A 13,583-nucleotide genomic window follows, 5' to 3' on the forward strand; every position below is an offset into this window, starting at 1 on the left:
TCTTTCTGTAGCCTGAGTTGGTTCCTTGGCCTTAGCTTGGTGCTCCGTGGCAGTGTGAATTGGATTGTATGCCCTCATGCACAAACATGAAATTTGTTGCTGCAGCAAAAGCCCAAACCACATCTCTACAAAACCCATCTTGAATTTGATGCCCAAGAGAGTCTGGACCCTAAGGGGCAGTGTTTTCTTCTCACGGTTAAAGTTTTTTTATTAGATTAGATCATAGAAGCAACATTTTAAGGTGTGGCATTACTGCTACTGGTTAATGTTCAACCCAAATCGTCACGGTAACTGCAAAGTAAAATTTGGCATGTGCGTTTCAGCTTGGTTAACATGAAAATGATTTGACTTATACCTCGTTTCCGTGTAAAGAATTTTCAAAATAATTGAAAGGAGGAGAGAATCACAAATGGTTGGTGTAATGTTTGACAGCATCCAGTTCGAACAAATTCAGTTGAGTTTCAAGTTTGAATAGCTTCGAATGAATGGTAACTGTTGGAAAAATGATAGTTGCAAGGCAAAAGTTTGAAATCATGCTCAAATTATGAATTTGAAACCAAAAATGAAAAGATGTGACCCAAACTGAAAGGATAAACGTTTTCAGTTTGCAGTGTACAAAAAATAAAAATAGGTTTTCGTTTACTTTTGTAAAAAAATAAAAACAGAAAACGTAGCTTGGTATGCAAAAATATTTTGAAAACAAATAAAACTAAAAATTGAGAAATATATTTGATGAGTGGCCGAAGTTGGTGGTTAGAGATGGAAGGTGGACGGATGTGGTGACTGGTAGTGACGGGTAGCTAAAGGTGTCCGCCGGTAGTGGTTGGATATCGTTAGAGGACACGAGATAGTTGGAAAGATGCCAAAAGGTGGCCGAAGACCACGATTGTGACTGCCTACCTGCTAGAGAGCCATCAAAGGTTGACCGGAGCTCGCCACCCATTGGCGGCGGAGGGTGGTGGTGGTGCCCAAAGGTGGTGGGTGAGAGGAAAAGTGAAAACTTGTTTTAAAAACAAGTGGAAATAACTTTTTTGTGTTTTTAAAAATTTTGAAATCAATTTTTTTTTTTTTTTGATAATAAAAACAATATACCAAACAAATTTTGTTTTTAATTTTCAAAAAAAAAATAAAAACAAAAACAGAAAATAAGAAATAAATATGTTAACAAACGACCGCTAAGATTTGAACAAAACAAATTAAGAGGCAGAGTTTTACACTCTTCTTTCCTTGCTATGTTTGCTTCCAATTCATACTGGGTGTGCCTTGGTTAGTTTGGACCCATTTTGGAGGGAATTCATCAACCGAATCACCTTTGATGGATTGACAAATTTTCTACCTGTCACTAATCCACCGATACTGAAAATCAATGGATTGATTGGTTGAATAATTTGTCAGTTTCAAACTAGTGATTTGAACAGAATACAAGAGTTAGAAATATAAATAAAATAGAAAATAACATCAATAAACATACAAATTTGAATTTTTTTATGATTTTAAAACTCCCAAATTAATTGAATGTATAATGTTATTCAAAATTATATTTTATAAATTAATAGATAAAATAATCATATTAAGAAAAAAATTATGGAATGAAAAATTCGGAGTGAGTTTCATCTGATTGATGTTACTTACTAACCGATAGGAAGAGAATGCGTGTGACAAAATACAAAATAATTGAGTAAACATACAGTTTGGGTTAATTTGTAGACAAATTAACAAATTTTAATCTCAACTTAATCAACTCAACGATTTTTATCATTTGCCCCGTTTCGTCTAACCCACCTGTATGATCAAATTGTGTGGAATGGTTCGGGTCAATGTTGGCTCGGAGGTTCGTGGTTTTTTTGCACGTTGTCAATTTGTGAATGAAAAATACTTCGTTCCTGTTTGGTTTTCATGTTGGGACTAAATAAGTACCTATGGATAAAAAAATTATATATAAAATCACAAAATGACAAAACACTTGATTTGGGATGCAAAATTACCAAATTGACTCATATACAAACAAAAAGTCAAAAAAGTATCATTTCCAAGTGGAGGGCAATTTTGTCATTCCAATACAAAAAAGCCAACATTGTCAAACAACGTAACTCGAATTTGTATGGTTTGAATGTATCAAAACGACGTCGTTTTAAGATATTTGAGCCATTCAGCTCATGAAAATTCGGGTTATCAATCATTGTTGTTTGTGATTTTATTACATCAAAAACTTCTATATTATAGTTTCTGAAAAATAAAACATATTCTTGGTAGATTTACAATTTTATTTTTTTATTTATAGATATTTAGGTTTGTTGTTTTACAATGCAAGCAAATTATCAGAACTTCATAATTGTATTCTGGTGGGTATATTTGCATAACACTATCAATGTGAGAATATATCATATATTAAAAAAGGAAGAATTAATATTCTAACCAAACAAGGGGTCATTTGGGAACAAGTTAAAAAGTCAAAAGTCAACTTTTAATCTATTTTAGATTATATCACCTCTCACATAAAAAGACAAAAAAGCTATTAAAATTAAAAAATCAATTTTTAACCAACTTTTCAAATCGCCCCAAGTATAACTTGTTACAATTTCTTTTAAATTTCCACCATCTCATTTTACCTGATTGATAGTTCTTAACTCTTCTCAGAAATTAAATAAGATAAATAAATTACTTTGTTAAAGTTGTTCCAACATTTTGGTTTAATTATAAATTTTCTGTTAGAAATAATAAAATCTTAAATATTATGAGTCTATACAATGAGATTAAGATTCAAGAAGTCTCATAAGTATATTTCTATCAAAAGAAACTAAAATAGAAAAATTATTTTGATTTTGTACTCAAGCTTTTCCTACTCCCGAAAGGACCCAATTAACATCTCACAACAAAACATCCAAATGGAAAATAATTTTTTTTAAAAAAATCTGGTAATCAGGCAACCATTTATCTCAAAAATCTTATTTAAAACATAAGTGAGAAAATTATTAGGGCGAATTACATTAACGATCCTTATATTGAGACTTGTATCATTTTAATCTCTAATTTTTTAATTGTGACATATTTAATCTTAAATTTTGAATATTTTTTCAAATAAGGACAATTGAAGATACCATTACTTAATTTCAAGGGTAAAATCGTCAATTTAATAAAATATAAACTAATTTGAAAAAAATATATGTCAAAAAAATATTTTTGAATTTTTAATAATTATTTCTACCCACTAAAGATAAAATTATGTAAAATTGATAAATCTTTTAAACATTTATTAATTTATTTATTTACCAAATTAATTTTTATTATTTATTTGGATGATGATCATGTAATGAGTGGTTATTTTTATTTTCATTAAATTAGTTTCTATTTGTTCAAAAGTCAAATATGACAACAACTTTGATATCATTATTAAACGAATCCATTAAATCAAAAAAATCCAAAACTAAATATATTTCATATATTAAATATATTGATTACACATTAAAATCTTAACAACCATCAATTACATTATCATCATTCAAACACATAATAAAAATTAATTTGGTAAAATAAATAGATAAATAAATGTTTACAAGATTTATCAATTTTACATAATTTTATCTTTGGTGGGTAAAAATAATTTTTAAAAATTAAAAAATATTTTTTAACATTTATTTTTGTCAAATTAGTTTATATCTTATCAAATTGATGATTTTGTCTTTGAAATTAAGTAATGGTATCTTTAATTGTCTTTATTTGAAATAAGATTCAAAATGTAAGGTCAAATATGTCACAATTGAAAATTCAATAGTGTAATTCGCCCAAATTATTATTTGTATCCTTTCAATAGTGTTGGAAAGGTTGAGAGAAAATGGCTGAAAAAATTGCTAGGGCAACAAATTTGATAGATAACTAGGTGATACATAGATAAATAAGAAAATAACGTATGAACAAAAGGTGGACGGTAGATAAATAGACAAATATATAAATGTAATATAATTTTTTTTAAATTATTTTATTTTTATGACACATACACACAAAAAAGGGAAAAAAAAAATTAAAACTATTGTTGCAACAAATTTAAAACAAAAATATAAGAAATTTTAAAAATTCAAATGTCTTATATAGATGTGAGATTCACATGAAATTCACATAGTGTGAATCTCATATTATATGAGACACTTAATCAAAATTTTAATAAATATTTTAAAATTTCTAATATTACGCAATTTAAAATTAGGGTTGGTTTGGGGTGTCCTAAAAAAGTGCACTTTTTGTCTTTTTACAAAAAGATGTGCAGAAAAGTAGAGAGATGATGTGATGAAAAAAAGATAAAAAGATAAAAAAAATGAATTATATAGTAGAGGTCAAACCAAGCCTTAGATTTATGGTCTAACAGCAGAACTGATAGACAAATTTTATCTTATCTTATTAAGATGGCCCACTGTTGTTACTATGGTCGCATATGCGCACACCGATTCGATTCACAGTTTTAAGACTTACTCACGCACTCACTCAACTCACTTTATATATCAATTCAACTCCGTCTTCTTCTTCCTCACTCTCTACTGTCTATCTCTCACATCTCTCTCTTTTGATTACATTACAGACAGTTTTAAGAAGATTCTGATTAATGGCTCTTCGGACTCTGTTGACCAGAAAAGCCCTTACAGGAAGTGGGCTAGGGTTAGGGTTTCAGAGCATCCGGGGATTTCAGACCTTCTCCCTCCCGGATCTCCCTTACGACTATAGCGCTCTCGAGCCGGCCATCAGCGGTGAGATCATGCAGCTCCATCACCAGAAGCATCACAAGACTTACGTCACCAACTACAACAAGGCTCTCGAGCAGCTCGACGACGCCATGGCCAAGGGCGATGCACCGACAACCGTCAAATTGCAGAGCGCCATCAAGTTCAACGGCGGAGGTTTCTCTCTCTCTCTCTCTCTCTCTCTCTAGCTTTAAACTCAATCGCGCATAGTATCTGCTAATCCAATTGTTTAAATGAATTTGTGGCTCTTTTCATGTTTTTTTTTTTTCTTATTTGTTTTTCCTTCTTCTATATAAGTGCAATTGATTGATTGCTCGGTGACTGTATCACATTCTTAAGAAATGATTTGATTTGTGTTTAGAGCAAGTGTGATAATGCTTGCCTTGCTGCTTCGACTCTCTAAATTTGAGTGATGATAGAGACCCACATTTGACACCCCTAAATACGCTACAATTATGGAAGTAGAGATCTACATGATCAATACATAATTGACTGTGTGACAAATCAAAAGTTGACACCTATCATTCCACTTCATTGCGAAGGGTTTTATTAGGGGAGAATGTTTAAGACACAAAAAATTCCCATAATTGTTGGTATTATATGGGTCAACTTTTGATTTGTTATACATCCAATGACTTAGGTTGTGTTTGATTGGAGATTTTGGAAGGGATTTGGAAATGAAAAGGGAATGGAAAAAGAAAGTTGAAATATAAATAAAATATATTTACATTTTACACATCTTTTCCTTTTTCCTTTTTATTTCTAAATCACTCCTTAAATCTCTCAACCAGGGTTGCAAACAAACCGAGCCGAGCCGAGTCGAGCCAAGCTTTGCTAAGCTTGAGCTCGACTCATTGATTTATCGAGCTCGTTTATTGAGCTCGAGCTCGGCTCGATAAGAGACTGGGCTCGAGCTCGGCTCGGCACAGCTCGGCTCGTTAACATTAATGAAACTTGAGCTGAGCTCGGCTTGGGTCTATAATTTTTTTAAAATATTATTTATATTATTTAAATAAAAAAATTTATTGATATTATTTAATATATAAATAATATATTTATTATATAATTTAAATAAAGATAAACGAGCAGAGCTTGACGAGCCGAGCTTATGCGAGCTTGAGCTCGGCTCGTTTTCTAAACGAGCCTAATAGTCGAGCTCGAGCTCGGCTTGTTTACTAAACGAACAGAGCCGAGCCGAGCCGAGCCCTTAACGAGCCGAGCCTAGCTGAGCTTGTTCATGAACAGCTCGGTTCATTTGTAGCCCTACTCCCAACCAGTCATAGCCTGAGGGCCCAACTCTCTTGTCACATCATTGTGGGTGGACTTGTGGATCTAAGAGTGTGGGTCTCTTGATTGCTCTATTAGGGTTCTCAAACATTATCCAAGAGGTAAAAATGTGAAGATCTGATTATTTGTTTATTTATCAAGTGCCCTTTTAAAAATTCCAATTCAAATTGGACAATTAATATAGAGATCTTTAATGCTGGGTTTGGTTGGAAGATTTGGGAAGGGATTTGGAAAGAAAAAGGGAAAAGGTGTGTGAAAGTAGGTGAAATATTGGTATATTTTATTTATATTTCGCATACTTTTTTCCTTTTTCCTTTTCCTTTTCAAATCTTTCCTAAATCTCCCAACCAAATACAGCGTGAAAGTGTTGTTATGGATTGGGATTATGGTTGTCTGAAGACATGATACTGTGAAATGGTGGCTCCTTTCAGTACTTAAGTGATCTTATCATTGCTTGTATTAAAAGAATGTGAGTTGAACTTCTCATATTGGTAGTATAAGCGTTGGTTAATACAATACATTCCCCCCCCCCCCCCCCCCCCCCCGGCGGGCTACCTGCTCTGCCTTGTTGTTTGCTGTTTTACTTTCTGGCAATTTCACTAATCTTATGAATCTTGTTGTGATTATCACCTATTAGGTGTGGCCCTGTTTGATTGGGTATATAATGGGACAACAAAAAAATGTCGGTCTCAAAGGATATGCAATACGATACCCCCCATGGTATTGTATATCCCCACCATAGGATATGAGTTATCATTCACCCAACAGTCAAAAAATAATCACTCTCCTTTTATCTCATGTTATATCTTACCCTCACCAAGCATGTGTTTTATGATTAGAATTGTCAATCACCGGAAAATATGCAAAAAAATAATTTTTTTTTTTTTTCAATGTTTGCCATCTTGGTAATGTTATGATTATTCCTGTTTAATTGTTGTCCTTGGAGTTGTTTGTATGTTTGTAAACTTATTGGTGTTTTTGAACAGGGCATATCAACCACTCACTTTTCTGGCAGAATCTTGCTCCAGTTCGTGTACGATTATAACCTGAGCCCTTTTCCAACAGTCCTACCTATTGCTCTATTTCTTTTGACTAGACTTTGAAAAAATGCCAAAACCTTATTGCAGGAAGATGGTGGTGAGCCTCCAAAGGGTTCTTTAGGTTGGGCTATTGACACAAATTTTGGTTCATTGGAAGCATTGATACAGAAGATGAATGCTGAAGGTGCAGCTTTACAAGGCTCTGGATGGGTGGTAAGTGCTTTAGTTGTTTGAAATGTTCTGAAATATGTTTTTCATTCGTTGCACTTTCTGAAATGTTCTGAAATATGTTGTTATTTTTTTTATTTACATTCTTATATATGACAGTGGCTTGGTGTGGACAAAGAACTGAAGAAGCTTGTGGTTGAAACCACGGCAAATCAGGTAACACTCTGTAGAGATTGCCATCAAGTCATTTCATAATGATCAATCCTAGGTTTGCTCTCTTAATATCGTTTCTACTAATTCTTTGTGCCCCTCCTGCCATCTGATATGGGAAAAGTTAAATTGTTTTGTTGACTCTAGTTGGATTGCTCAAATTCTTGTCCTGGGATTTGTGAACCATCTCTTTGGGTTATTTAATCGTTTCAGTACAGTAACTGTTCACAAATTATTTCAAAATTTGAAATATGAGTTGTCAGCACTCTTGATTTTAGATGGATTCCCACTCTTCATTTCTAGAGCTCACTGATACTGATATATGTGTGTTAAGTACAAGTTTGCTTTTAGACTAATGCTAATTGTCTTATTCCTTCCTTGTTTTTAGAGGAATTCTGCAATAATGAAAACTTCTTATGCATTAGAGAAACTAGAGCTCATTATGCTTTTTATTATAATTGGTTACTTATTATTTATTATAATTTTGTAATTATTATTGTTTAATCATATTTTTAATGTCTTGAATTATCTGTTACAGGATCCACTGGTAACTAAAGGACCAAGTTTAGTTCCTCTGCTTGGCTTAGATGTTTGGGAGCACGCATACTACTTACAGGTAATTCTTTATCGTTTGAGTTTTGTTTGTCCTTTGGTTGTTTCATTGTGGTAGAGATTTATCACAATTTAGACATGCGGAGGTCAAGTCTATCTTTTTTGGGTAAATTACACTCTCACGCCTTAAAATATGTGCATTTTCTCATTTTGGTCTTTAAAGAAAAGATTCTCATTTTAACCCCTCAACTATATGACTTTTTCTACTTGGATCCAAATGCCAACATGTATTAGGGTTACGGGACAATTTTAATATTTTAAAAAATCAACAATGCTACATCTCTCTAATTTATTACCATTGAATGACCTTTAATAATGTGGCATTGAGATTAGACCCCACATGATGGAATGCTTGACAAATCAAAAGTTGACTCTTGTCAGACACATCATTAGGGTTGATTTGTGTCTCAAGCATTTTTCTTAAACAATATACCAATTAAGCCACAAAAACAAAGCCTAAACCTAAATCAATCATCCTAATCCACCCATTAGTCCCCTTCCTTTCTTTTCCTCCAACTCCACCACCCTTCTCCCCCATCTTGCCACCTTTCCCCACCTCGCCCACACACTCCACCTCCGCCGCCCCCACCCATGTCATGTCGTCATCACCACCCCCACCACACTTATTGCCAACTCTGCAATACTCACCCCTACCACCTATGTAGAGTAGGTACGAGTATTGGGTGTAGATCCAAGCGTTAGACCTTCATAATATTAGAATATTGAGATATGTATCCAAAAGTTGGATATGGATGCAAAACATGTCATGGACACTTGTATGTATTATATATTGTATGATATTTTTGGATAAGATGTATATTATGTAAAAATATACTTGTAATTAAATAGGAGTTAGGAAAAATATGAAATTTCTACCTGTCATCAATGTGAGAGGTTTGTAATGTTTATTTATTAGCAAATGTGAGTTTTTGCTTCTTTAAATATTGTAAAATTAAGAGATCCAAGTGCGGGTGTCAAACCCATATCACACACCCTTATCCTTGTTGTATTTGATGGACACGAGTATTTTGGGAGAAATAGAAGAGTCCATGTAGCACAGCCAGCCGCCACACTTCTAGCCCCACTTCCACCCTTGCCATTGCCACCGCACCAATGTGCCACCAGGCGTACCACCATCAACACATCCCACAATGTGCCACCACCCACCCCTCTTCTACCTCCCAATCCCCGTGCCTTTTCCACTCCGTACCCTGCATCTCTTGCTCTCCCAGCCACAACCAGTCTCTATCAGCTGCCACCGCCAAAATTATTGGCACAAACCCACATCAAATTGTTGCCTCTACCTCAGTGTCGACAACTCCATTTTGTGAAACCCTTTGAGGTTTCTGCTCTGATTTGGTTTTTGTTGATGGAGGGGTGAACAATGTTAAAGCAATTTGCTGTGATGAGGGAAAACGAAGGGTGCGAATGGTTGGGGATGTGATTTTGCAGATTTGTAGGTTCACAGTGGTTCGGAGGTGGCAATTGCAGGGGGTTGGTGTTGAACTGGTGTGGGGGATAAGAGAGGGGAGAGGTGCCTAGTGGAAGGTATCAATCAACTTCTTGTTGGTCTGTCACGCTGCAAGGTGTGATGGGCAGTCCCTATGTATGTCGTCGATTGAGATAATGGAAGATTGGGTTTGGAGAGAGAGAGGGGATCTGGGCTGCAAGGGCAGGAGTGTCATGGGGGATGGTGCTCAAGGATTTGGGGATGGAAGCGCACACAATTTTTTCTTCCTTTTTTTGTCAGAATTTGTTTTAATATTTCCTTGAGTTACCCATGGAAATGGGTTGAATGTGGGTCAAGTCGGGTGCTTTAGCTAGCAAAGTGGGAGAAACTTTTTTTTAAAGACCAAAGTGAGAAAATGCTCAACAATGCCATACATCGAAGGGTCCGTATGAGATGTCCATCTTCTCTGATAGATATGTTCAAACTTGAGCATCAATAAGCTATAAATTGGTTACTGGGGAAACTTTGTAAATAAGATATGAAGAACTAACTAAATGGGCTCGAGTTAAGAGACTGTAGTGTATGTAGCTCACATCAAGAAACCATAAAGTGATATGGAAAAATAGTTAACTCACTTCATCCTGTTCAATTATTGGAATCTCCCCCTGATTTACTCCTCTTTTCCGTGTGCTGAATGCTTTTTTGCCCCCCTTTTTATAATGCAGTACAAGAATGTAAGACCAGATTACCTGAAGAACATATGGAAAGTTGTGAGCTGGAAATATGCCAGTGAAGTGTATGAAAAGGTATGCCCTTGAAGGAACTCTTCATCCTTGACAACCGGCTTCCAAAGGTGGTGTTAATACATCTGTTTGTTTTTAAGAATGAATAAAACGATGTTTGCACAGATGAGGGGCCTTCATTTTCAATTGTGGTGTTTGCTTGCTGATGTTTTCCTTGTTTGGGAACTAAATGAGCATGTTATATGACCTCTATTGTTCTAAAGTTATCCTGCAAACTTCACCTTTTTCACTCGTGTATCTAAAACCACCCAGAGATTAATTATGTCACCGTTTTTTTAGTTCACATCTGGCTCTGATATGAGAAGTAGTAAGTGATATTGAGGTTGGAAGTTGTTTCAAAGATAAAATGCCCAGGTTAACATGTCCAGAAAGGTCTGGTGATGCTTTAGCAGATGCTTTGAGATGATAGATAAACCACACGATAGCAAGTAGTGAGTTTTAGGTAGCAAGACGAAAGTCGCAAGAAGAGAGCTATAAATTTGGTTACAGTACAGGGTAACTGTTTTAAATATGGTGGGCAGACATTATCATCTGTGGATTCTTCACAAGTTCCACCATGATGTTCCTAATCGTTCATCTTTGTATTGTTTTCTGACTAATCTTGTATGCACAAACTCCATATTAATCAGGCAATTGTTGTCGCATGATTCTGCCAGATTTGTCTTTAATATAATAGATGATATATTCTCAAAATCAAATTTACCGCCGCATTGGCTGGATGTCGTAAGTGCTTGGTGTTTAGATGCAATTAGTGTGGTGTTATATACTAAAGTGGCTTCATGTCCTGTTCTATAGTTTCTCTAGTTATCATCTCACGAACTATCACCTTTTCCATGCTCTCATATATATTCCAAACTTTTTGGTGATTTTAGTGTATCGTGATTTAATAGCATGGCTCACAGGGCAGTTGATGGAGTTTTGTTGTTGGGTGTCAAACAAAACAAGGAGGGGGGCGGAGCTCATGAGCTATCTTACATGAAGTATGGGTGTCAGTTCGTGCCCAAGCAGTAAAAAATTTAGAAATTAAATAACTTATTTAGCAATTGGCTATAGTGCTTTTTTTTATTAAAAAAAACAGAAGAAGAAAGATAAAACTATTACTTAAAATGTTGATGGATGGCAAATGGGTGAATTTTTTTTAAAAAAATCTTTCTACACTGACCTTCAAAATAAAAAATTCACTTGAGAAAAAAATAAAAAAATAAAATATTTTTTAACATTTGCTAAACAAATTGAGTCTTGTAAAAAAGACTTTTTTTTTTCTCTCTTTTGGAAGTTAAATTAACACTAGCCAAAAATGCAAAAGCTACATATATATATATATATATATATATATATATATTTTTCTTAATTAGATAAAAAGAAACCTTTCTAGTCTTTATTTTTATAGTATTAAACACAAATCTTTAAATATTGAGCTATGTACCTAAAACATAGATATTAGTAGAAGGGGGCATCATAGACACGTACATATCACAATGATAAAATATTAGATGTAATAATTAAATAGAAAATTTCTATCTCTCATGGTTAAAAATATTTAGTTACTAGCAATGTGAATTTCCATTTTTACAAACATCATAAAAAAAATTAAAGAATCCGAGAATATAAATTGTATATGACATATATTTAACACTTTTTTTTTTTTTTTTTTTGAGAACATGAAGAACATTCTATTTTACACCCTCACCCTTTATTATATTCAGTAAACACTGAATATTTCAAATGGTATAGAAAAATCCATTTATCACATCTCGTGGCAAGAATCATGGTGGCAATTGCAAATGCAATGGTAGACTTAATTTTGCACCAAGAACATGAAAGAGGCATGTCACATGCGTCATTCTATGTAATTTTGTCAATGACACATAAACATGCACATCTAGTAGAGTGTTGTTCCTCTTCCAGGTACCCCTTCTCGATGGTCGTGCCTTGTGGTGCAAATGTCCCTTTCCACGAAGACCCCTGTATTTCTTCCCAGCCGAGGTGAGTCCTCGAAGCTCTCTGTGCTTGTGAACAGGGTTGCAGATCCAGTTGATCCTGGGGTCATTACGGATTGCATTGTGGGCAGGATCAACCAAGATTACCTCAAGGTATTTGTAAGTAGAATCCTGAAAGAATAAATGGCGAGAATTAAAAAGGCCAACTTCCGGACAATATCTCTTTAGCAGCTTAAACGACATTCGTGGACCAAATCCAGCAATTGGCGCATGTTTCTTAGCAAGGACAAGCCCAACCCATCACAAATACTTCTAGAAGGGAGTCATATCTGTGTCGTACTTATATAAGATATTGATACTCCATAGATACTCGCGAATACGTATCCGATACTTCCTAAACCTAATTAATATTTTTAAATTTTGAGAAGTATCAAATACTTTTTAGATACTCTACATCACATTTCCAAACTATTATAAAGTTGATATTGTAAAATTTTTTGCATAGTATTAGAGTACAAATGTTAAGATAAATACAACAATAGTTTTTTTATACTTGGTTTTAGAGAAGAAAATAGTGAGATTGTATTATCAAATTGTTTCAAAATTTATTAAACTGGCATGTCCTTAATGTGTCATACAATGTGTCTCATATCCATATTATCCATACCTTATGGAAAATAAAGATAAAAAAAAAAAAATATAGCAATACTAGAATCGGATTTCAACTATTAAACTTGATCATCACAGTAAAAGCCAAGGAGGAGGTTGCAGAGATGATTAGTGCTGAAATTAAGTGTGAAAAGCATCAAAAACATGCAACCCACTCAAACAAGTGGTGTCTAAAAGCCTAAAATATCAAACTTGTGAGGACTATTACACTACAACTATGCAATACAAGACTCAAATGCAACAACCAATCCAAAAAAGAGTTAAAACAGCCTAAATCAGAGGCTAAAACATGCTAGAATTAAGCTACAACAAGCTAGCAAAATAAGCTAAAGCGGCACCAACTAGGCTATCAAACAAGACACAAGGAGAGGAGGCCAACCCTTCCAAATTTGGACTTCAAAACATGATTTTTACCACTGAAAACACTCTGAAAATCAGTGTTTAAAGGCCCAAAAAAAGATGGTTTGAAAATGGGAAATAAAGGTACAAAGGCTTTTTAAACAAGGAATAAAGAGGGATGAACCATCCCCTAACCTTAAATGGCCAAAAATATCAATTTCAGCCGATAAAAATAGGTTTTTTTATAGCTCAAAAACAGCCCAAAACAAAAAAAAAAAAAAAAAAAAAAAAAAAAAAAAAGAAGAAGAAGAAGAAGAAGATAGGAATACAAGTAT

At 34.1% G+C, this 13,583-nt stretch overlaps 1 protein-coding gene across 1 annotated transcript; it reads left to right on the forward strand.

The window, feature by feature from the left end:
• The first annotated feature begins 4,370 nt into the window (after positions 1-4,370).
• On the forward strand, positions 4,371-10,583 carry LOC114309603 (superoxide dismutase [Mn], mitochondrial). The gene is made up of 6 exons (XM_028255380.2): positions 4,371-4,886; positions 7,004-7,050; positions 7,145-7,270; positions 7,385-7,441; positions 7,974-8,051; positions 10,223-10,583. The coding sequence occupies exons 1-6, from the start codon at positions 4,595-4,597 to the stop codon at positions 10,313-10,315; spliced, it is 693 nt and encodes a 230-aa protein (XP_028111181.1). The 5' UTR covers positions 4,371-4,594; the 3' UTR covers positions 10,316-10,583.
• Positions 10,584-13,583: the final 3,000 nt, after the last annotated feature.

This window comes from Camellia sinensis, chromosome 8, assembly GCF_055761805.1.
Source record: "Camellia sinensis isolate YWXY chromosome 8, ASM5576180v1, whole genome shotgun sequence".
Lineage (NCBI taxonomy): Eukaryota > Viridiplantae > Streptophyta > Magnoliopsida > Ericales > Theaceae > Camellia > Camellia sinensis.